General features: G+C 45.2%; 1 protein-coding gene across 3 annotated transcripts in view; it reads right to left on the bottom strand.

Moving 5' to 3' along the window:
* Window positions 1-25,911, bottom strand: part of WBP1L (WW domain binding protein 1 like) — a 59,512-nt gene that overhangs the window by 9,537 nt on the left and 24,064 nt on the right. For all 3 annotated transcript variants that reach the window (XM_004020150.5, XM_042238856.2, XM_027960546.2), the window contains exon 2: window positions 3,802-3,904. In XM_004020150.5, the coding sequence (XP_004020199.2) occupies window positions 3,802-3,904 (103 nt within the window). The remainder of the gene's footprint in view (window positions 1-3,801; window positions 3,905-25,911) is intronic.

The raw sequence follows: 25,911 nt of genomic DNA, 5'->3' as shown, positions 1-25,911 counted from the left end.
TGTCTACTAGCTCTCCTCCTACCCCATAGGATGGTGGGTATCCTCCTTAGCCCTTGACAGCTCTTTCCACAGTGGAATCCTTTTCCACTGTGGACAAGGCCTGAATTTGGGGAATGAAGACTTCAGAGGACTTGCAACTTCATCAGAAAGACTGGACAAGTTTCATATTCTAGCTTTGTGACCCTGGTCATTTTGTCTTGACTTCCCTCATCTATAAAATGGGGAGAATAACAGTTTCTACCTACTTGGTCATTGTGAGGATAATTGAGTTAATGTCCACATGCAGAGTTCTCAAACCTCAACATTCGAGACCTTCCACAATCTGGGCCCACCACCGTCTGGCTTGGCACTTAAGAGTTCTGGAAGGGGGTAGCTTTGTGTGAGGCACACTAACCCCACGACTCAACTACAACTGACTGATTGGTGACTGAACATCCCAGATCCTGAGAAATGGGCTATGCATATCTGGCAGGATTGTCCTTAGAGCAGGCTAAGCTGACAGGTGTGCAGACTTTACTGGGTGCCCAGCCCACAGCAGAGTTTTATGCACACCAGCACCCTCATCTCCCCTGAGTGAACCCCACGATCCCAGGGAAAAGGTTAACGTGATGCATGCTCTCTTCTTTCCCATGGAGCCTTGACCTATGGTGTTTGGCGTTCCTCTGCCTGAGAAGTCATCTTATCCTTCTCCATGTGTTTAAATCCTATCCACCCTTTCTTTAAGGCCTACTTCAAATGCCACCACCTCCATGCAGCCTGCCTGAATTCTGTCCAGCGAAAGCAAATTCTTCTAGCACATACCCAGTGGTCCTGGCACACACACTCCACTTTCTACTTTGCATTAGTAGTGAGGCATGTTGTATTATTTCCTCTCTCTGCTTAGAGACTCCCTTCTTGATGGCAAGGATTCTGTCTCCCTACACATTTTAACACAGAGGAGGCCACCTCATCCAGCAGAAACTTGGTTAGAATTGCAAACTCTCAGGTCCACCTCAGACCTACTGAATCAAAAACTCTAGGACTTGGGCCCAGAAATCCATGCTTTAATAAGCCCTCCAGGAAACGCAGACACTTGCCAAAGTCTGAAACCACTGGAATAAGAGTTTGCTGAATAAACGACTGAATGATGATTGAAAGTACGAGAGCCATAAAAACGCATGGGATGATAAGGCCAGGTCTTAAAGCCTCAAACATGGCGGTGGTAAAACAGGACTTTCACTCCTGAACTGATGCAGACCCACTAATGACAATGGCCTATGTTATGAGAGATTAAAGAGACAGTGGAGAAAGGGTGCTGGTTGAAGTTTAGGTCTCTGTGTGTTTATGATGTGCTTGTGTGTCTGTGCAAAGTGGGCTCTCATGTGTGTGTGTGCCAGTCCTCAACACACAGGAAAATTTGGCTTAGCGGTGGTATGAGGGTTGATGGAAATGGCATTTATTTTTCCCCGAGGCCTTCCCAGTAGGCAACTATGGTTAAAAAGGTACTCTGACAAAAACTCTGCCAAGGGTTTCCTGGCTGAGATCTTTTCCTTCCAAAGGAAAAAGAAAAAAGAATAACCCAAAGCCCATTATTTTCAGGCAGAGTTCAGAGGCAATTAGAGAGAACAGGGTTCAAAGTGACCAGAAGCACAGTTCTGATGAGAACTGAAAGGGCTCATTCCTACACTTGACCTCCTTCCTCTCCGCATCTGGCTGAGGCCAGGCCCTCAAGAAGGAGAAAAACCAAGAATTCCGGAGAGAGGCGGAACGCTCACTGGGCATCTTCTGACCAAAAAGCCATTTCTGGGCACAAAGAGGAAGTTGGGCTTTTAGTCTCTGTCTCTTGAGAACTTGGCAAGCAACAGCCAAGTTGTACAGGGGTGAATCTTTCCTCCCCGGCCAGACTGGTCTCTGTCTGGCCTCCTTCTTTCCCCAGCTAACCACGACTGAAGAAGTGATTAGCCACTGTGCAGCTCTTCCCCTGGCTTTCCTTAGGCCTGTGGGGTGAAGTGCCTGGTTCCCAGACCACCTGCCTCCCTGACACCTGTGTCTCGCATCTCCCTGTCCCCATCACCCCACCTCCAGCCTTGGCATTCATGACCCAACTCTGGTGGCTACTGAGTCTATTCCGCCAACACCTCAGGAGGCTCTGTCAATCTGAGATGGGGGCCATTAGCAACTCCATCCTTTCTGCAACTGACGCCGCCTGGGCCGGGTCCCAGAAAAACAAACCGCAGCTCAGTGGCTTTTTGGCAGCCCAGCTTTGACTTTTGTTTTAATAAGGGGTGAGAGGGAGAATTTGAACCCTGTGGTTATCTGCGCTTTAAAACATTTAAACAGTCTGTCCACCTGCCTGGCACTTTGTGTTTCTCCAGTGAGTCCCTCAGCCCCACCCCTTCTAAAATAGCACCAACAACTCCAGGCCTGCCTGTGCTGCTGCTGCTGCTTATGTACTTGGAGGACTGATGGGGACATTTTGAACCCTGTTCTCTCCTTGGGAAGGAGTCTGCCCTTAATCACCCCTGGAATTCCTGAGAGGCAGAAGAGCCAGTCATCAAAAGGGAAGTACGAGGGTGAGGAGACGTCTTTTTTGTAGGAACCACTCCCACTGGCTACAAGATCGTTTGCATCCAGAGGGAGAAGCTTCCCAGCCAAGAGTCTAATTTCCTTTCCATTTTAAACAACAGCCATTCTAGCTGCTTTCTGACATATACCTGATGTGGGGTGAATGGGGAGATCAGAAACGAGAAGGGAGAAAAGGGCAGAGGTGGAGGTGATGGCAAGGATGTGAAGCAAGCGGCAAAGGTTGTCTCCACATGGAGGGAGTGATGGGGGCTTATAATTCTCCGGGAAAACAATCTACTGCCCCCTGTATCAACGGACAGCTTGAGAACCACTGTAGTGCTGGTCACCTGGCAACGCTCTGCCCTCAGGACTCTCCCATCCTCCCCCCTTCTTTGTCCAGTATCCCCAGTGTCTCATCTGAGTTTCAGGAAGATCAGAGTACAAAGTACTTCAGTGAACTCTCTAAGTGTAGGTCACTCCCTGAAGCCCAGGGCAATGTCCCCATCCTTGTACAATTCAAGAAGATGCAAGTGGTCCTGGCCTCCACCGGGCCAGTGACAAGGTGGTGGAGCTGACAACTCAAAATGGCTTTGAGCTAACAGTAACAGATTAGGTGGACTGAGAAGCCTCCAGACACTTCAGTTTGCGATCTGGGGAAGGAACAAAGGGGGCTGAACCTCTATTCCTCCTCTCCAGGAGGGCTCTGTTGGCCATGACCTAAGGAAAGATTATCCCACCGAGAGGGACCCTCAGAAACAGAGGCAGCTCCTTGAGGATCTATGAGGAATTGGGAAGTCCTGGTGTTTTGTTTCTTTTTAAACAAGAAAATGGCATTACAGCTATCCAGAGAGCAGCCCGGCATCCACAGCAGCTTGACTGCTGCAAACCTTTCTTTGCAAAGATTGGGAGGCAGCTGGGCTGGCCCATGAGAGGGCATAAGTTGCTATCACTGTTTGGCACACCCTGAAGAGGGCATCCAAGAGAATCCCACTCAGAAGCTTCTGCAGCAGATCTGCTAACCATGGCCTCTTAGGAGGGGCTCAGACCATATTTTCCAGTCTTTAGCTCATGGTGTCCAAAGAGCACTGAAGCACTCCTCCTCTACAGAAGGATTGCTTCCAGAACCTAGCAGAGTCTGCTCGCCAACACTGCCACCGAGAGAGTAGGAACAAGGCTGACCAGTCTTCAGTTTCCCAATGAGCAGAGGCGGTGAACTGAGACGGCTAGACACCAAGAAACCCCCAGGCAAGGACTTACACCAGAGTTCATAGTAGTAGCTGCAGCACTGAGACTGTCCACAGCAGTGTCCTGTGTCACAGATGTAGCTCTGATTGTTGGTACCCACGCAGGTTTCCTTATCCTAAAAGAAATTCAAAATTTTAGCACATTAAATTATAGCTTTTAAATATCACCTTTCTTCTCATAGGGCTTCCCTGGTGGCTAAGTTGGTAAAGAATGTGCCTACAATGCAAGAGACCTGGGTTCAATCCCTAGGTCAGGAAGATCCCTTGGAGAAGGAAATGGCAACCCACTCCAGTATTTTTGCCTGGAGAATTCCATGCACAGAGGAGCCAGGCGGGCTACAGTCCATGGGGTCACAGAGTCAGACACGACTGAGCGACTAACACACTTTCTTCTTATCCCCATCTTTCTGGTCACCTATCCATCCTCTACCAAACAGTCTGTACCAATATTTACTCCATTGAGAAAAAAAGAAAAACCAAGCAACAACAGCAAATTTAAGAAAAATAATATTAAAGAGGGAAGAAGATTCAGTACACAAAGCCAAGTGGTAAAGAGCAGAGTTCTCAGAGAGAAAAACAGAGCAGAGTCCTCCTTGCTTGATGTCCAAGCTGAAGCACCCCATGTTCTGATGCTAATTTAGCCCATAAGATGGTCATGATTCTCCTGTAACTGGCTGTACATTTTAAATAAAACCAGCTTCTCTGTGAAAGTTCCTGGAATAATTAAGGCAGTATGTATTCTAGGATTAGCATCTGGTCAGCCAGTCCATCCTCCCTTTAAAACATATAATCTCCAAGGTTAATTACAGCGTGATTCAAAAGAAGGCTAAAAAACCTGCTACTAAAATTCTTCAGTCTTAAGAATGACTTGCTTAGGTGACCTAATGCAGTTTCAATTTGCTAGACCTTTTTTTGCTTATCAGATGATCTCTTAATAATCTTGACTGGATCTAGAATTCACACTGTCCCTTGTCAGGGACAGCTACAGAAAGGGCACTGCTGAGTAACCATCTAGCATTTTGCCAAATTCTATTCACAGCACTGGTGGATGGGAATAGAGGTGGAAAGGTTTATTTTATATTTCACAGTTAAGATATGAAACTTAAATTAACTTCAGTAAGTTTATAAATAAGCTTTATAACTTATTTATAAAAAGTTTATTATTATTTATAAATAAGTTTATAATAACTTAAATAAACTTCAGCCTCCAATGTCCTCTGGGCCACAGTACATGAGACGTATTAAGATGTGGCTTTCAACATTTCTTTATCCTAAAGAAGCAACACAGTCATTGACTGGACACCGTCTCTGTGCCGAACACTGGGCTAGGTATGAGAGACGTGAAGTTGAATAAGACACTGTCCCTAACCTCAAGAAGCACAGTTAGGAAGGGAAAAAAACCCTGCTCAGCAAAGAAACTAAAACCACAGTATTGTATTTGCTGCTACTCAGGCTGACCCTGCCCACAGTGTACATCCGGGCGGACATCTGCCAGTGGAAATTCAAGCCACATACTTGGTTCCTGTTCTCTGGGCCCTGCTCTACTATGCTGTCTACTTGGCCAAGGATATAAACAAAGCAATCCAGACACTGTCTACAGGGCTAGAGGCTGGGGACCTGAAGCCACAGGGCGAAGACAAAAGAAAGGGCACGGCTAAAACTCAGATCCCTGGCTCAGAGCGTGTTTCCACCACATCCTCAGGTGTTTCCTGGTCTTTAAGAGCCTTACACCCTGGTGCAAAGGGGTTTAGGAAGAAGGAAACATGGGCAAGATACTTGCTGATTGTGACGACGACAGTTTTGTAACAGCACTGCACACAGAATCCTATTGTTGCCGCCCCACGTCCACCGTTAAGTAAAATGGCACACCTGTAAGATGGCTGTCTGCTAGGATGTCTCCTCTGAGGCCTGATGCATGTGGAGAAAACAGATCTGTGCTTGATGCTTTTGCCAGAACACACCTCCTCTGACTTCAGAGCAAAATACTGCTTTCCTAAGGACATGAAAAATCTTCTCCCAAGTTTACCAGTTCCTGAAATGCCATTCTTCTGGCCTGGCTCACAAGAGCACAGTTCAAACTGTCCACATAGTTTCGAAAAGAGGCTGTGTTGCCTATACTTCAACACATGAAAGAATCCAGTGACACTTCTGCCTCAAAAAAATTTATCAGATGAGGTCCAGGCTTGGAATACAGGGTGGTCAACTGGTCCTCTGTGAGGCAATAAATGGAATGTGTTTGAAATCTAAACATGTGGCATCTTAATGATCTACTGGTGTCAGCTTTTCTCTTGGCTTTCCCATTCACCAAGATAGGGAGCCTGGTATAAACAGAACCCTGCTCTTTTCCCTGTTCTCCTGCCACTTTCCCAAGGAGAGCAGACTGTGGCAGCATCATGTAACTCAGTTTCCCAAATACTTTTTACCTAGGATATCTCATCCCCTGTTCTCCTCTCCCCAAATAGAGTCCCCAAGTTGTCTAGGATGGTCTTGGTTATGGGAACGGTCATTTTCTGCTACAGGAGGAAGGAAAGTAGGTGGGCAGTTAAAGAACAGACATAGACTCAGGGACCTTTACAAGGAAGAAATGATGGATTTGAAGAAGGAAATGGCAATCCACTCCAGGACTATTGCCTGGAAAATCCCATGGACAGAGGAGCCTGGTAGGCTACAGTCCATGAGGTCGCAAAGAGTCGGACACGACTGAGCGACTTCACTTCACTTCACTTCAATGATGGATTAAGAGCATAGTGAGATGTGAGCATGATGAGCTCCTCCAGAGAAAGACCTACTAGTAGGAGAAGAAAATTCAGAAGCCCTGGGTTTGGTCCTAGTTCTGCCATTACCGAGGAACAGGACTCTGGGACTCTGAGTCACTCACTCAGTGGCCGAAGAGTTAGTTAAGATGCTCACTCATGTCTCCTTCAACCTGAAGAGTCTACCAGCCTACCCACCTCCCATTCCTTTCGGCAGCTGCTGCTGTTGCTGCTAAGAAGCTTCAGTCATGTCCAACTCTGTGTGACCCCATCAACGGCAGCCACCAGGCTCCCCCGTCCCTGGGATTCTCCAGGCAAGAACACAGGAGTGGGTTGCCATTTCCTTCTCCAATGCATGAAAGTGAAAAGTGAAAAGGAAGTTGCTCAGTCGTGTCCGACTCTTAGAGACCCCATGGACTGCAGCCGACCAGGCTCCTCTGTCCATGGGATTTTCCAGGCAAAAGTACTGGAGTGGGTGCCTTTTGGCAGTAGCCAATGCAAAAATTCCTGTAACCTATGTCTCCTCTCAGTCAAAGCAAAGAATAGAGGTATGCAAATGTTGCTTGGTGCTCTTCTACCCTTCCCTGTAGGAGGAAGTCACCCAGAGGACTTTCAGGGATCTCCAGGCAGCTCAAGATCCAAATGGTTAAGATTCAGTCAAATCTGGGTTCAAAGTCTGGTTCTCACACTATGCTTATTAACTGTGGTAACTTCAGTAGTAACTAAACTTCTCTGAGCTCTTAATATCAATGTTATTCTCTGAGTCATTATTGCTGGGCATGAAAGACCATTCAATAACGAGCACTTTGCATTCAATGAGAGACCATTCAATAAAGAGTACTGTGGATTCACTTAGAACTATTTCTCAGAACAGTAAAGCTCACTGCCAATGTGGGCTGCTCCAGACACATAAAGAATAGAAAAAGGAACTGGAGAGAATGCAATGGAAAGTTCAAATATGAAAAATTCTCAGCACTCTTCATAAGTATCCTTTGCTTTTCTTCCAAACATCTCCAAGGTCTATACACAAATTACATTGTTTAGGCTAAGTCTCGAGTGGGAAGTTAATATCCCACCCCTCCCCTCCCCTCCCCAAGGGTGAATGAGAGAATAAACTGTGCCCTTCCTATGGGCAAGAGCTCTGTCTCTTTAATCCCCATCCCTAACTCCAAGAATGGGCACAGTGCTGGGCACACAAAGGTTTAGTGAATGAAACAATGGCTATGCAGCCTCCATGAAGGCAGAATGAGCTGGGGTGAATAATACTGAGTACCTGCTATGTACTAGGCACTGTTCTAAATTCCTTACAAGAGGATGAAGTGGGTAGTAAAAGAGAACTGAAGTCAAGAGAGGCTAAGTAACTTGCCACGCAGATAGCTAATTCATCTGACTCCAGAGCCTGAGCTTTTAACTAATAAACTAGAACATCCTTGGTTTAAGTTATACTTCTTCACTTGCTTTTAACACTTCAGATGCCTAAATCAGTTCAGTTCAGCCTAGTCGCTCAGTCGTGTCCGACTCTTCGCGACCCCATGAATCGCAGAACGCCAGGCCTCCCTGTTCATCACCATCTTCCGGAGTTCACTCAGACTCACGTCCACCGAGTCCGTGATGCCATCCAGCCATCTCATCCTCAGTCTTCCCCTTCTCCTCCTGCCCCCAATCCCTCCCAGCATCAGAGTTTTTTCCAATGAGTCAACTCTTCTCATGAGGTGGCCAAAGTACTGGAGTTTCAGCTTTAGCATCATTCCTGCAAAGAAATCCCAGGGTTGATCTCCTTCAGAATGGACTGGTTGGATCTCCTTGCAGTCCAAGGGACCCTCAAGAGTCTTCTCCAGCACCACAGTTCAAAAGCATCAATTCTTTGGCGCTCAGCCTTCTTCACAGTCCAACTCTCACATCCATACATGACCACAGGAAAACCATAGCCTTGACTAGACGGACCTTAGTCGGCAAAGCAATGTCTCTGCTTTTGAATATGCCTAAATAAATCCACTGAAATCCCCGAATACAATCAACATTTTGTCTTTGATGGAAAAGATAAGGTCCCTGCCCTTAAGGAGCTCTTTGGCTTTGGGAACACTTTCTACTTGACAGTGAGGAAGGGCAACATGCTTGGGGCTCCTCCCTTCTTTGCTTGAAAGGTCATTATTTTCACACACAAATTTTCTGCAAAGTAAAATGGTGTTTCATTGCATTGTGGAACATGGGGCCTTCACCTGTTCCTTCAATATTTATTGAGTACCTACCCTGCACCAACACTGAAATAGCAGTGGGGCACAATGGGCAAATAAAAGGTGAAAAGTGGGACTTCCCTGGTGGACAAGTGGTTAAGAATCCACCTCCCAGTGCAGGGGACACGGGTTCAATCCTTGGTCCGAGGATTTCACATGTTGTGGGGCAACTGAGCCCATGCACTATAACTACTGAGTCTACACTCTAGAGTCTATGAGCCACAATTACTGAGCCTGCCTGCTGCAACTACTTAAATCTGAGCACCCTCGAGCCCGTGCTCTGAAACAAGAGAAGCCATTGCAATGAGAAGTCCAGGTACCACTAGAGAGTAGTCCCCACTTGCGACAACTAGAGAAAGCCTGCACGCAGCAATGAAGACCCAGCACAGGCAACAATACATAAATAAAATGTTAAAATAAAATAAAACAAGCTTAAAAATAAATAAATAACGGCCAGAACAGTCATGGTCTTTACCCTCATGGAGCTTAAAGTCTAATGAGATGATAAAGTAATCATACAGATAAAATTGCAAGTAGGAAAGAAAAACACCTCATTTGGTAAGAGTTTACAACAGAAACTAGTTAACTAGAAAGTAGTTGAGGAGGTCCAGACAGCTGTGAGGAAGGTAAGCCTGAACTGAGATTGCCAGTTTGGTTAGAAAGTTAGTAACCAAGGAAGACGGGTGGGAAGAACAGAGGAAACAGTACCAGGAAAGTCCTTCAGCTGGAGATGCTTGAAAAAGTAGGTAGCAAGTTAGGTGAGTGGGGGTGAGATGAGATTTGCATTTTAAAGCTACTTCTCAGCAATGTTCCATTTGCACAAACTCCTGGCCCAAAAATACAAGAAATGTAGACTTGTTAAAAAGGAACTTTGAGTGAATAACACATGCTCTTATGCTGAGGTCTTTCACCTCTGAATAACTGTGGTGGTGACCCTCAAAATTCTGATTTGTTATCGGTGTGACTTCTGGTAGCACAGTGACCAGCTTCTCTAAGAAACACAGGGCATATATGGTCACCAAACAAAAAGCACAGGCAGAAGAACCAGTAAGCAAGACCAACACTGAACTGGAAAGAACATTTTTTACAATGGAAAAGGATGAATAGTATGCCTTTGCACATATGCAAAAAATTATCTCATCTTTGGCGGCAGCATAAACTATGGGACTAACATCATTTTCCTTAGGAGTTTCCATGTCTTTGAGTTGCTATTCTTAGCTGAGCCACTGTAAAGGTCAATTTAATCAGTGTAAGAACTTTCAAAATGCCAGCATAAAAAGAGACACTGGGCAATAATAGTTCCCCAGGGATGGTTTTAATTTGCCAATTTATGGGGCTGGAAAACCCTGCTAGCAACTGGCAACAGCATCTTCATGCCCTTAGGAAAGCATTAACATTTAATAGTGAAAAATAGGAAAACTGAAATCCTTCACAAGTTGCTAAATCACAAACGCTAAACCTCTTGGCTGTTGGATACTAGTGAATTTGGAGTACCATCTCTGGCCTTCTCTACAGGGAAGAGGAATGGTTTCCTAACGGAAACACCCATTTCTAAAACTGAGTAACATATGTATTGATATCACTTTCTCCACAAGCCAGGCATTGTGTTAGATGCTACAGCTACTGCACTGAGCAAGAGACTCTAGGGGAAAAGATCCTGCTTCTGACGATATAGCTGAGTAGGTAACTTAAAAAATAACATATCATTTCAATTATATAGCTGAAAGCAAGAAAGAACCCCAGGGCCAAAAATGGTGGTGGTGGGGAACTAGAAACTACAGTGATAAATGAGATCAGCTGGTGTTGTTTCCAGTTGCTGTGGAAAGGAGCTGTTTTATTTTCTTGAGTCCACCTAAAACGGGCACTTGGAACTGAGTTCCAATGTAAGGTGAAGACCCTCAAAGAGAGAAAGCAGACTAGAAAAAAGAGCCCACTGGCACACAGCAACAACAAGAAAGGTCTGAATTGAGAGGGAAAAAAGTATCTCTTCTAATAATCTGTAACTACAAGCCTTTCCACAGGCTATTGAGATCTGAACTATTGAGAGCTGAGTGCCAAAGAATTGATGCTTTTGAACTGTGATGTTGGAGAAGACGCTTTTGAGAGACCCTTGAATTGCAAGGGGATCCAATCAGTCAATCCTAAAGGAAATCAGTCCTTAATATTCATTGGAAGGACTGAAGCTGAAGCTGAAACTCCAATCCTTTGGCCACCTGATGTGAAGAACTGACTCACTGGAAAAGAACCTGATGCTGGAAAAGATTGAAGGCGGGAGGAGAAGGGGATGACATCAGAGGATGAGATGGTTGGATGGCATCACCGATGCAATGGACATGAGTTTAAGCAAACTCCAGGAGCTGGTGATGGACAGGGAAGCCTAGAGTGCTGCAGTCCATGGGGTCGCAAAGAGTCGGACACGATTGAAGGACTGAACTCAATTGAGCTACATAGTCTGAGAATCCCCAGGCCAAAAGTTTAACACAAAAAGTAGTCCCAGAATGAGACATCTGGCAGAGGGAATGTAAAATTCTAAAGAGACCTACCCTCAATCACAGCATGAAAGATGCCCACAAATAAAGCTCTCTGCTGAAGATGAGCTCAAGCAAAATGTAAAAACTATGTAAAAATACAAACAAGATGTGGGAAATTCAATTAAGAGCAGGGTAAGACTCTCCAAAAAAAACCTTAACAGAACTATCAGATAAACTGTAATACATATACATATTTCAAATGATTAAAGCCAAAAAGAAAATATGAAAAACATGAGAAAAGAACATACTAAAAAAGAAACAATGACCAAATGGATTTCAGGAAAAAAAATACAACTTGTAGAAAAATAGTTATTAAAATTAAAAATTCAGCCAGTGGTTTACACAGAGATTAGACCGTGTGAAAGAGAGAATCAGTAGACGGGAAAGCAGATCTGAGAAAATTACCAGCAACTGGCTTCTACCGATTAAGAGGAAACACAGAAATGGAAAATAAGAAATGAGGTGCTAAAGAAGGAAAGAAGAAAATGGAGTCAATATTTAAAGAGACAACAGATTAAAGATGGAACTTTCAGACAATAATAAACTCACATCTGGGCATGTTGTTTGCAACTGGAGACCAACCAAGACAAAAAAGATCTTAAATATATTCCAGTGAGGGAAGACTGAAAATTAACAAGTGAAATTAGAATTTAAAGTACTGATAAGCTTCATAAAGATATTAAAACAGGATAATAGGACAAAGGCTTTCAGATGGGGCAGTCAGGAAAGGCCTCCTTAAGAAGGTGATGTCTGAGTTGAGCCCTGAATGATGAGAAGGAGCCAGCTTAAGCAAATCTGTGGGAAAGAATGTAAAGTACATGCCAAGACACCAATGCAAGAATGAAACTGGTGTGCTCTAGGAAAAGACAGAAGGCTAGCATGGCTGAGCACAGTGAATCTAGGGAAGAATAGTGTGAAAGGAAGTACTGAGAATTCAGAATGAGGCCAGACCTCATATGCCTTGTACAACAGAGAAGTACCTTTAACTCAGAATCAGCTATCTTTCTTCTATCCTAGACAGACTCTTGGAGGGCATGGCCACCCACTCCAGTATTCCTGCCTGGAGAATTCCATGGATGGAGACTGGCAGGCTACAGACCATGGGGTTACAAAGAGTTGAAGTGACTGAACACACTCGCACGCCGAGACAGAATCTTTTAAATTCTAAAAACGAAACACTTTCACGTCCTTTGCAAGTGGTCATAAAATATAAATACACTCTTTATAAAGTTTTGTGAATTTACCTCTATTTTTATAATAAGGAAGTTAAAATCACTTTTCTCCTACTAATAGTTTTAAGGCTGTTTGAAGAGCTGAAGGAAACAGTAACTGCTCAAAGGTCCCCCCCACCCTTTTTTTCCCCCAGCTGCTCTGTGCAGCATGCAGGATCTTAGTTCCCCAACCAGGGATGGAACCCATGCCCCCTGCACTGGAAGCAGAGTCTAAATCAATGGACCACTAGGGAAGTCCCCAAGGGTGGGAGGACATCACAGAAGAGCTGGGGATGAAGGAAAGTAAAGTGAGGCAGAGGGATGATTCTACAGGAGTCCTGGCCCATTGTTTCCCAGGTGTTACTCTAATCTCCCTTTGATGGTAGGGACTGTCACATTCTCCTTTTGTATTCTTCCCAAGGTATACTACACATGACAATTACTCCTTTAAGCTTTGCTAGCTATGGTTTTTTCCTTTCTAATAAGGGGCAAGGCCCTGCTAAGATGTAAACCATGATTCTGCTTTGTATGCACTAGGGTACTAGGAATGGATCTTTATGCTACTTTGTTGAGCTCAGTCATTTTCCGGAAGGACAAACAGCCTGGGCATGCTTCTCTAATCAAGCCAATAAATTTAATCTGGTAAGACTCAGCCTCACCCCTCAGATTTGATAGCGTGCTTTTCCCTTAAGGACTCAAAGCTCCAGCTGTCTGGCTTAGGAGCACCCAGTCTCCCATACGCTGGTTGTAAAGTACTTTAAAGGGGAAAGCTAAACCCTGGAGCTAGTGACACACTTGGAAAAAGCCTACAACCAATGTGGGAAGCTGCTTCAAGATTTGGCGGCAGTATGTGCTGCTGAAGGAGAGTTTCTGGGACCCCTGCTGCAGTAGGGATTTGGTCCCTGTATGCCAACCTGTGAGGGTCTCTTGAACAATTCTCTCTAGGACTCTCAGAGACTGACTCTCTCCAAGAATCTGAGGTAGCACAGCACAGTGAATCAGAAAAAAACAGGGCATCTCACAAATCAGTGAATCTGCCCGCCAGTGGGCAGGAACACATTTAGACAACAAAGGCAACAAAATAGAGATGCATTTCCCAAAGTATGGTCCATAGACCCCATATCACTTGGGATGTTTGTGAAGAATGTAGACTGAGAACCTCTGGGGCTAGAGACTGAAGATTTGCCTTTTAAAATATACTCCCCTGAGTGTATACATGTATACCTACAGCTTTGCGGTCTACCTGAAACTCACAACATTGTTAATCAGCTACACTATACTACACAATAAAAAGTTTTTTAAAAAAAGCAAACTCCCCTGGTTATGCTCACATATATTTAAATTCAACAACCATTGCCCTAAATTTATAACAAATATACAGCATATGCATTTCTTTACCTCTAAAAGTGGAAGAGATAGACTTCCACTATCTCTTTCTATAATCTTAAACACATCCCAACAGTTACCCTGAAGAGTTGTCACTTAGAAACAAAGCCCATAAAATTACTTATGCTCTCCTGCCTCATTTCATAAAAAAATACAAAGAGATCATAATCGTAATTTTTTAAAAAGGTGAAAGGTCAAGTAAGCTGCTATCCACACCAGTCCTGCTGCATTGCAACTGGAGCCTTATTAAGTAGCCCCCAAGAGAGCAGCCAGCAAAGAAATTAAAATCCATTTCCTGTGTTGGATTAGGAACCTGAATAACAAACTCAGAAAAAGCCACTTGACCCTGGTAGGAAAATCCCAGAGCAAAGATCGGAAGTTGCAACACAGACCATGGTTTTATTAAAGGCTACTTGTTGATGTCCCCGTGCCTGCAGGCCTGTGGGGTCTGGCCGGTGGGAGCAGCTCAGGACACTGGGTTAACCTGCCACTCTTTCACCCCTGGACACTTACAAGGAAAAACAGTTCTCCCTTGAGGTATCCTGGCAATCCCTCATCACTGGCTTCTTCTGCCATAGAATAAATGCACCGAGAAGTATGCCATCTTCAGCAAGGGCTGGTGCAAAGCTGAGGGACAAAGTAGCAGGGAGCATGTGACAAAGCAAGCGGCACTCAGAGAGCAGGAAGGCAGTTCTACTATAGTGTCTGCACAGCTGGCCAGGAGGGCAAGTCCTTTCCTTCTGTATTAGCTGTATCATTGCCCCTCCTGTTTGAAAGCAGAGATTGCAAACTGCTGGCCCATGGGCCCACTACTGAGTTCTATGTCCACGTGGTACCTTTGTTTTACAATTTAAAAAAAAAAAAAAAAAAGAAAATAACTGTCAATATCTTAAAATGAAAAGGATTCATACAGAAATTCTGATTTCCAGCTTCTGAAAATCCCAGGGCCATATTAGATAAGGTCACAAACATACATGGCCTCTAGCTCCACCTCAGCCTCCCCAAAACCCCTACTGTCCAAAAACCCCATCTGCTTGACTCAAGCATGTCACTGCCTAGTCCCTGTGGGCAACTGATGAGCTCCTCCTGCTCTCAAGTTCAGTAATACCCCATTCATCCTCTCTGAGGTTAAGGCCTGCTCAGAGGCCCAAATATGAATGGCAGACATCTGAACTCTCTAGACCGAGGCTCCAGCTACATCTTACACGTGCCACGCAAAACAGCTACTTAGACAAAAAGGAGGGTCCCTCTTCTCTGACTGAGGAGATCTCTAGCCAGTCAGGAAAACCTCCAGCCACAGCACTCAGGAAATGAGACAGAGAGCCAAGTTCTGCCTGGTGCCTGTGTTTATCAAGCATCTGGCTAGGCGTTTTTATCCAAGTTACATATTCCTCTCTTTGTACAGGAAACCAGGAAACCGAGATTCAGAGTGATCACACAGCTAGAACAAGTTTTCTGGATCTAAAGCCTGAATTTTAGTGGGAAAATAACCTGAATGATTAGCAGTTATCCTAAACTTTCATGCTGGATGCTGACAGGCACAAAAATGACAGATAAGACATGGACTTTGCCTTTGAGGAACTTTGTAATTAGTAAACTGTTAGGGTAAAAAAAAAAAAAAAGCTTCTGTTTGAGTTCTTATTGCTGAAAATCTTCCTAAAATATTCAGGTTCATTTTGTGCCTCAAATACAGTCTAATCAACAGAATTCATTCCTTTTTTTTTTTCCCTCCAATAATGTGGCAAAACCTCAGGGTCATAATTTGAAGCAATGATGGTTATATACACAACACACACATATATCTAGTCAGTTTATATAATACACAGTTTTACAGGTCTCAAAAGTTTTTCAACAGTCAGCCTCGCCTTTGAGCCTGCCAGCCAGCACCCAACAAGAGATCAGAAGTCCTACCACCCTTATCTTACAAAGGAGGAACTGACACCTAGCCTAAGGCTGCAGATGAATTGAGACTGTCAAACTCGGATCTTCTGACTTTCCGTTCAGTATTCTTTCCATGACTGGGCTCTAGCTCATCAAAGTCATTGCTTTACCTTGAACATGGCTCCTGATGAAATCAAATAATCACTTTGCCCAAAAAGAGGTGCAGTTTTCAAGGGGATATGAAATATTGAAGGTACATGTTAACTTGTTGCTGATGTACTTTGAGAAAGACTCACTACAGTTTCACTGGACAGTGAAGGACAGGTGGGGTCTCAGAGCCCTTCTTAACTTTAAGCAAAATTCTAAATTTAACCTCGTTTTTTCCTCAGTAGTTCCACCCCACTGCACCAAGCTTTTGTTGGTGGCAAAAGAAATATTAATAATAATGGGACATATCCTGTGAGCCTGACTGTCTAGAGACCAGTGCTCACTCACATCCGACTCTTTGTGGCCCAATAGACTAGCCTGCGGCTCTCTGTCCATGGGATTCTCCAGGCAAGAACATTGGAGTAGGTTACCATGCCCTCCTCCACTAGAGACCAGTACCAGAGATTTATTGCCAGTAGAAAGTTCAAGGAAACCACTGGCTTTTACCTCAACAATGGGTTACATTAAAAATGTTACCCCTGAGTGAACAGATATAAGACTTCTTAAAATCTTCAGAATCCAGAGGCTTTCTTCAAAATATTGAATAACCTTAAAGAATTTTCTGAATTTTAAGACCTGACATCTAAAGATTAAAAGAGACATCAGGTGATTTAGAAGAAGGGGAATTTAGTATCCCCTTTTTCCATTATCAAAGATAGATTATAATGCAGGTCAAGAAGCAATAGTTAGAACTGCGCATGGAACAATGGACTGGTACAAAATTGGGAAAGGAGTACATCAAGGTTGAATACTGTCACCCTGCTTATTTAACTTTTATGCAGAGTACATCATGCGGAATGCCCTCCCGGATGAAGCACAAGCTGGAACCACGAGTGCTGGGAGAAATATCAACAACCTCAGATATACAGATGACACCACCCAAATGGCAGAAAAGTGAAGAGGAACTAAAGAGTCTCTTATTGAAGGTGAAAGAGGAGAATGAAAAAGCTGGCTTAAAACTCAACATTCAAAAAATGAAAGATTGTGGCATCCAGTCCCATCCCTTCATGACAAACAGATGGAGAAACAATGGAAACAGGGAGATTTTATTTTCTTGAGCTCCAAAATCACTGTGAATGGTGACTGCAGCCATGAAATTAAAAGACGCTTGCTCCTTGGAAGAAAAGCAATGACAAACCTGGACACCATATTAAAAAGCAGAGACATCACTTTGCTTACAAAGGTCCATATAGTCAAAGCTATGGTTTTTCCAGTAGTCATGTATGGATATGAGAGCTGGACAATAAAAAAGGCTGAGTGCTGAAGAATTGATGCCTTCGGGGAGACTCTTGAGAGTCCCTTGGACTGCAAGGAGATCCAACTAGTCAATCCTAAGGAAATCAATCCTGGATATTCATCGGAAGGACTGATGCTGAAGCTGAAACTCCAATACTCTGGCCACCTGATGGGAAGAGCCGACTCATTGGAAAAGACCTTGATGCTGGGAAAGACTGAAGGCAGGAGGAGACAGGGATGACAGAGGATGAGTCGGTTGGATGGCATCACCGACTCAATGGAGAGAGACGGAGTCAATGGACAGAGTTTGAGCAAACTCCAGGAGAGGGTGAAGGACAGGGAAGCCTGCAGAGCTGCAGTTCATGGGTTCATATAGTGTCAGACACAACTGAGTGACTGAACAACAAGGGCCACAGCAATAGGCATCCAGCTTGAAATATGGGTTGTTTTTAAAATAACTGTAGCTTAATTGTTCTTTAGGTCTCCCCAGGAGGCTCAACGGTAAAGAATCTGCCTGTCAAGCGGGAGATGCAGGTTCCATCCCTGGGTTGGGAAGATCTGGAGAAGGAATGGCAGCCCATCCCAGAATTCCTGCCTGGAAAGTCTCATGGACAGAGGAGACTGGGGGGTTATAGTTAGTGGGATCACAACATTGGACATGACTGAGTAACTAAATAACCCTTGTTCTTTAAGCTGTATAAAGTTATTGATATTTGGGCAATTCTGAGATTCTACCCTTCTGGGGGTGGTTGTTCAGATTTTTCAGAGATAAAATGTTAGTTCTAAAGGGGTTTGATCTTATCTACTGGCCATAAAAAGTGAGCTCTAAACCTGTCCTTGAGAAGGCACAGTTCCTGCTGATTGGGGCAACCAAGATGTTAAGATTCTAAACTTCTGGGCAGATAATGCATATTGCTTAGAAAGCAGCAGGAAAAAGTACCCCTGTTTCCTTCCTCTTTATTAAAACACCTCAGCTCACCCGCCCTGAAGCCTGTGGCTTGTGACTGCCTCCTGAGCAGAGTGCCACGCACTATGTAGCAGTAGTTTTCCGCCCATCCTGTCTCCACCTTGGCTCATCAGCCCTTTGTACCCGCAGGATCAATCCCAGACGAGCTGAACCCACAGATGCAGAACCTACGTGTGCTGAAAGCCAAGTGTACACAGTTATTTTACATGGAGGACTTGAGCAGCCTAAGATATTGGTTATCTGCAGGGCTTGTGGAACCAAACTCTTGTGAACACTGAGGGACAACTGTACTGACATTTGGAGTCAGATAATTCTTTGCTGCAGCGACCCTCCTGTGCATTACAGGATGTTAAGCAGCATCCCTGGCCACTATCCACTAGATGCCAGTATCAACACCCCACTCCACCCCTGGCTACTTGTTGCGACAATCAACAATGTCCAAACACTGCTAAAAGTCCCCTGGGGAGGGGGACAAATTGCCCTCAGTTTAGAACCACCCTTCCAGCCAAACTGAACCACACAACTCAGTGCAGACTCGTGTCTCATCCAGTCTTTGTCACCTGACTGTCCTTTGGGTTCCCCAACCACTCTGTAAATTCCCTAAGAGAAGGATGAGGTCAATCTCACAAGTGCACCTATTCAGCAAAGGATTAGACACACAAAAACCCTGAGAAAGTATTCATCCTGTTGACTTGACAATGAAGTGACCCCACAGGCTGTTCCTCCCCCATGTTCCCCATGCCTCTTAGCTACCCTGTACAAGCAGCAGCCGGAAGGGATCCTCCAAGGGTTAGGCCAGGGCTGTAGCAACATAATTTCACATGATAACTTGACACCAACCCACGGCTCCCTGGGATTACAGTAACCCAGTACAATCTGAGCCTGGTTCATCAACCCGGAATCTTACTTCCAAGACAGGGAAATGATTGCACGTTCATATTTGCATATTTTTGTTGGCAACCCATCCAGCCTATCTGAGGCTGCCTCACCACACTCCAGAATCACACCCCAAGGAGTGGGAGGTCGTAAGTATTCACACCACTGCCTGGGGGACAGGAAACCCAAGGATTTCCAAACCCTTGAAGAAAACCATAGGATAGGCTGTGCAATATTTGAAACCAAGAACAAGACCATGCGTCACAGTTCAGTGGAAGCTCCTGAGAACATGTGTGTTAAGTAAGAGAACCAAACAGTAAAGAATACTCTGAATCCCTTGATGCAATGCCCAAGGGAACCAATGTCTTCTATGCACCTCAGTCGCAGCAAACAATTCACCACTTGCAAAAAAAGAAGTCACTGTGTCACACTCCAGCTGCTGGTCTTCAAAGCCTGTCTCCCTCTCTCCTGAGATGTGTATTTTCTGCCACTGTCCCTCCTAGCTCTTTCAGTTAAAAGAACAAGACAGGTCAAGCAAGTGACTTCGGATTGAATCTCCATTTTCGGCAACAGATGCCTCTCCTGAGGTAGGTCCAGGTTCAAGTCCAGTTGAGCCCTTCCCAGAGGAGCAATGGCTACAGAGCAAGCACAGAAATGGCTAAACCAGGTCAAATTTGCAGGGCGTTTCAACTCACTGTCGTTACAAATCAACAAACAGAATCAAGATTAGTGTCAAGGACGAACTGTCACCCAGGCCTTAGGGAGTCAGGGCAGGGGAAGGAATTTTATAGCACAGTTTGGTTTTTATTCCCAAGTAGCCGCATATTACTCTCTTCCTAGACTAAAATTTACCTCTTCAAGGAAAAGGGGGGAGGGGTGGATCAAACTCCTGGGATATTATGGAGGAAGTGAACGTTTTCTTTGGCCCCATTCTGGATTAAAGTTTCAAAATCAGCAGATACAGTCTTCTTTTCCACTGAGTTACTGTCCAGTCTTCTGGTTTCTCTTTGCTTTGATAACAGGAATGTGATGAAAAACAAGCACATTCCTCTAAAAAAGCCGCTTCTTGCAACAGAGACGGTCGTTGGGGGGAGTGGGGTGTGCTTTTAAAAAGTCACCTGAAAGGCTTGGATGAGAACCACCCTTTCTGTTAGGTGACAGCAGGGAAGTGAGGTGTTCTATGGAGCTCTCGCTTGTAGTATTCACAGATTTTTACAAATCGGTTCCAATACGAATTTCAGCTTCCACCTCTGGTAGTACAAACAAGTGCTACTTTGGTGTCTGCTGAATTATATAAAGCCAGTTCCCTTCCAGCAGGGTCTCGCTTACTATGTGCTAAACCTGATTCGGTTCAGTTCAGTCGCTCAGTCGGGTCCAACTCTTTCCGACCCCATGAATTGCACCACGCCACGCCTCCCTGTCCATCACCAACTCCCAGAGTTCAGTCAAACTCATGTCCATCGAGTTGGTGATGCCATCCAGCCATCTCATCCTCTGTCGTCCCCTTCTCCTCCTGCCCCCAATCCCTCCCAGCATCAGAGTCTTTTCCAATAAGTCAACTCTTCACATGAGGTGGCCAAAGTATTGGAGTTTCAGTCTTTCCAATGAACACCCAGGACTGGTCACCTTTAGGATGGACTGGTTGGATCTCCTTGCAGTCCAAGGGACTCTCAACAGATTTCTCCAGCACCACAGTTCAAAAGCATCAATTCTTCAGAGCTCAGCTTTCTTCACAGTCCAACTCTCACATCCATACATGACCACTGAAAAAACCATAGCCTCGACTAGACGGACCTTTGTTGGAAAAGTAGTATCTCTGCCTTTTAATATGCTATCTAGGTTGGTCATAACTTTCAAGGATAAAAAGCCCACACAGGAGGGTAATGGTGACTGGGAAACTCAATCCTAGATGAGGAAGACGGCCGTGGGGAGGCAGTCTGACAGCAGATTTGCTGCAGAAACTCCCCCTATGACGTGCAAGAGCAGGACAACACTGAGGACGTCTGCCTCCAGAGTTGCCACCACTGCACCAGAGCTCTGTGATCTCCAAGAGTTAACTTCTTAGTTTCAGTTGCATCATAGGAGAAAGGAGATAAGAACTCCTACCTCATGGGTGGCTGTCATGATGAAATAATCCAAGAATCATGTCCGGCAGTGTAGGGGTTAAATTAGAAGTGAGCAAATTCCCTCAGCCCTCTCCCTGGGCATGCCCTCCCCACTTGTGGCTCCCTCACAGCACTTTCAGTGTTGTCCTTGGAGTCCCGAGGATTTCTGACTGTGTCCAGGGAGTAACTAGGCTTCAACACTCTGGCTACTCTGTCATATTCAGCATCAGGCCACGCAAGGGCCTAACACAGAACTTCGCTGTGGTCTAGTGGTTAAGAATCCACCTGCCGGTGCAGGAGACATGGGTTTGATCCCTGTTCCAGGAAGGTCTCACATGATGCGGGGCAGCTAAGTCCCTGCACCGCAACTATTGAGCCTGTGCTCTAGAAAGCCACGCACCACAGCGAAGAGTAGCCTCAGCTCAGCCCCACTGGAGAAAGCCCGCGCAGCAACCAAGACCCAGTGCAGCTAATAAACAAATAAATCTTAAAAAAAAAAAAAAGTAAACGGCCCCCGTGCCTCTAGCCCATACATTCCAACCTGGGAAGGGCACATTGCCCGAAAGAGCCCCAGACCCACCACAGCTTCACTGGAGATGACTTATTTCAGTACCAGGGATCATCACACTTCATCAATGAGGACATCTCAAGGGATAATGTTCCTACAGAAAGGCAACATTCGAGGTACAGAACATAAATTCTAAGTCTTGACGGATCCAGGCTGCATTCTAGCAATTAGAACTTGCACTGGTCCTTCCACACACCTACTGTGCAACAACAGAGACCACCGGACTGTGGAAAGGACCACCTGCAAAAGCCACCTTTCCACCCGTGAACCGTGCCACTCCGCTCCTAATGTCACTCGCCGCCACCTGCGTAAAGTTCCATCATCTGTGAGCTCGTTCTATGCCCCCTACCTGTGAGGATGGAGATCAAGTTTCTACCCCTTTGTATCCACAACATGCTTTGAGTAGAACAGGTGCTCAATACTTTTCAGGTAGAGATGTTGGTCACAAGAATTTCCAGCATTATACAATCAATACCTTCTGAATTAAACATGAAATAGAATTCCTTCAAATCAGCAGACCAAGATCATTCTGTTGTAATCTTGTTCTTTGAAAATCAGTAATCCATCTGCCAGGTATACAGGATAGATTCCCTCTTAACCAGAAAACTCATTTTCTGATCTTGCCAGAGAAGGAAGGGATGGCATGCTCCACTACATGTTATACCTAAAATGTGCCATGTGGTGCCACAGCCCCAAAGTACAGCAGGTGATTCTCTTCAGAACTTCAGCCCCAGTAAGCACAAAACCACTATTCTCTAGTCAACCCTGTAGCTTCCAGGGGTTGGCTTAGCTGTCCTTTAACCGGAAGAACTAACACAGCCTACGGCTTCCCTGGTGGCTCAGTGGTAAAGAATCTGCTTGCCATGCAGGAGACATGGGTTCAATCCCTGGGTTGGGAAGATCCCCTGCAGAAGGGAATGGCTACCCACTCCAGTGTTCTCATCTGGGAAATCCCATGGATAGAGGAGCCTAGTGGGCCACAGTCCATTAGGGCTGCAAGAGTCAGAGGTGCAGGATAAAACTTGGCAACTAAACAACAACAAGGCCTAGCTGCCCTTTACAGACACTGAATTCATGCCACACTCGTTGTTAGATTGAGGCCCTCATGCTTTCCTTCCTTCTCTGTGTCACAGAGGACACCAATACTTGCTGAAGCAAGGGCCTTGTCTTATCTCAGGCATACCTAACACCAAGACTCATAGATGACAGTTTCTCATCTGCAGGAGAAAACAAAACAACACTCCCAACCTGATCTGTCTGGAATGCTCCTTCCCAGCTCATATGTCTGGTAAACTCCTACTCATCCTTCGAGACTCAGGTCAAGTATCACTTCTCACGGAACCTTCCATGCCCATCCCACTCCCCAAGCCTGATGCTTTCCCACCCTAAGCTGTCCTAGTCCCTGGGGATCCTCTGTGTCAGGCTTAGCACACTGTCTTATAATTATATCCAAGCTACTAAAGTGCAGGGAAGGGAGTAAGGGGTGTGAGCCAAGTTGAGGCGGAATCTCTCCAAGAGTGGCCAGATATTACCAGGTCTGAACCACCTGGGGAACTTAATAGAAATGATCCTGGGCCCTGGACCCACACCTACTGAATCTATATTCTAACCACTCCACTCCTAGGTGATTTTTATGCATTTGAGAACTATTGCACTAGAGTGATTTCTAGGAATAAGCACGGTGCTTTATTTATCCTCTGTGCCAGGTCCACATTCATTAAGTACAGTGGCATTATTCAGTAGATGCAATATGCATGAGAATCTTCCACAGAGTAAAATGCAAAAGGGTACTCAGAGACACGTGTCTCATCTGGTACCTGGGCCACTTAGAAATAAACTTCAGGATACACGCCTCGGCGCGAGCAATGCGTTAATCCAACTCCACTTTCATAGACACCAGTAGATAGCGAAGAAAACACCAGGCTTTGGAATCAAAATGCCTCGGTTTGAAAATTTTAAAACAAAACCAACCAAACAAAAGAAGTCAAAAACAAATAAACATTAATGACCTAGCTAGTTTCCCTAGCTAGTGGATCAACCTTGGACAAGTGGCTTACCTTCTGTAAGCCTCAGCACAACTATCAGAGAAACAGAATCACAATCCACATAAGATAGGTGTGTCACGTGTATTAAGAGGGAAATAATATATGAAAGCGTGCGTGTGTGTGTGTGTGTGTGTCTGTGTGTGTGAAGGCAATGGTACCCCACTCCAGTACTCTTGCCTGGAAGGCTGTAGTCCATGGGGTCGCTACGAGTTGGACACGACTGACTGACTTCACTTTCATGTATTGGAGAAGGAAACGGCAGCCCACTCTAGTGTTCTTGCCTGGAGAAACCCAGGGACGGGGGAGCCTGGTGGCTGCCGTCTATGGGGTTGCACAGAGTCGGACATGACTGAAGCGACTTAGCAGCAGCGCATATATATATATATATATATACACACACACACACATATAAAATGTATGATAAAGACTAACAGCATATCTGTTTTGTGTCATTTTCTTAAAAACAGAATTATCACCAAGTAAGTTTTAGAAGGCTGGCTTTTACAATAGCTCCAATAAAGAACACAGCTTCGCTGTCAGACACAGAAATACTGAAAATAAACAAAATTATGTTACCAAAGATACACAGGGTTTTCACAGGCAAGGTATGAATCACAGAAGGCTGGGGCAGAAAGAGCTTCAGGAGGTCCTCAAGTCCAGCCCTCTAACAGGAACCCATTCAGAAACAAGAACGTAGATTCACCCCTGCTGTGCAGCCTCTGAGATACTCCCTCCAACCAACCCAGTCCTTCACGCCACGCCACCCAGCTCTGCATCCTCTCACTCAACTGTGCGGAGGTTACTGGACGTGAGCTCAGATTATAGTAATTACTATAGTACGGATTACAGTAAGCAATGGCCTCCCAAGTCGCAGTCAACAAACAATGTCCAAATCCCAGGGCAAGAGCTCCTGCCATTATAGCCTCCACCTCTGTCTAGAAACCAGTCCTCTAGCTTCTAGTTTCCTAACATTTTTACTAAATGCCTATTCTAATTTAGCCAAAGTGCTAGTGTTTCAAATACATTTTTCCGTCAAATTCTCCCAATAACTCTTCCAGTAGATTATATTATTTTTAAGACCAGGTTCAGAGCAGTTATGTAGCCTCTGAGACCCTGCGGGGGAGCCAAGATACAGAGGCAGGTCTTCTGGCTCCCCAGTCCCACTCTTTCCACTGTACCAGGCAGTTTCCAGCTGCTATTCCCCACCTGCTGACATAGCATGAGATGCTTCCTATTTCCAACACTGCTCAAAATCCTCGCCAGGGCTTACTCTGCCCACAAATCAAAAGGACAGCCTTTCCTGAGGGACAGAGGAGGTGCTCCAATAGGGTCCCCACTCTCTCTGCCTATCTCTGCATCTAAGGAACTCTGAACAGTAACAAAAGCAGTACTAGAACATGGGGAGCTTTTCAGAAAAGCTTACTTTTAGAAGAATTTCAGGCCACCCAAGGGACATTCTAGCCCTTTTCTAAGCGTGCGGTTAAACCAGCAGTCCCTAGAAGCATATATATTTCTTTTGTAAGACTTCTGGTTTGATCACATCTGTGGCTTTTTCTCACCCAGGAACAGGCAGCAGAAGGGTGTGTGTCTGTCCCCACCCCCGCTTACAGCCACTGCTGATTACAGCTACACATTCCGATACAGACATGTCTCTCAGACCAAAGAGGGGGTGGGGGTGGCCTGAGCTCAGAAGCCCTGGAACAAATAGTTGGCAACAGCTGTGTTCTCAGAAGACCGCAGTTGGTCGCTACTGTTTTCTCATTCCACACTAGGTTCCCGGCTATAATTCAAGTGCCCCTACTTCAAACGGCAGCTCGCAAAGTAATCAAGTCTCTGCCACAGGGGTCTGCTGGCTTGGAAAATTCCATCAGGAAGACCAGAATGTGGTCAGTCCCACCCCCACCCCTCTGAGACATTCAGGACGTCCCTTGGACCCACAGCCCTGACCACAGGCTTAAAAGGAGAAAGTCTCTAAAAGGAGCCCTTCTCTTTAAAAGAAGGCCCCCCCACCCCAACTCAGAATCTCTTCAGAAGCAGAGAACTGTGAAGAAGTCTCTGCTAACTAACCCAATCAAAATGGAGAAGGAATAAAAGGGGTTTTGGTCAGGAATCCTGCTCTGCCT

Source organism: Ovis aries, chromosome 22, assembly GCF_016772045.2.
Source record: "Ovis aries strain OAR_USU_Benz2616 breed Rambouillet chromosome 22, ARS-UI_Ramb_v3.0, whole genome shotgun sequence".
In the NCBI taxonomy this organism is placed as follows: Eukaryota; Metazoa; Chordata; class Mammalia; order Artiodactyla; family Bovidae; genus Ovis; species Ovis aries.
The sequence above is the reverse complement of the archived record's forward strand: the minus strand, read 5'-3'. Positions and strand labels throughout refer to the sequence as shown.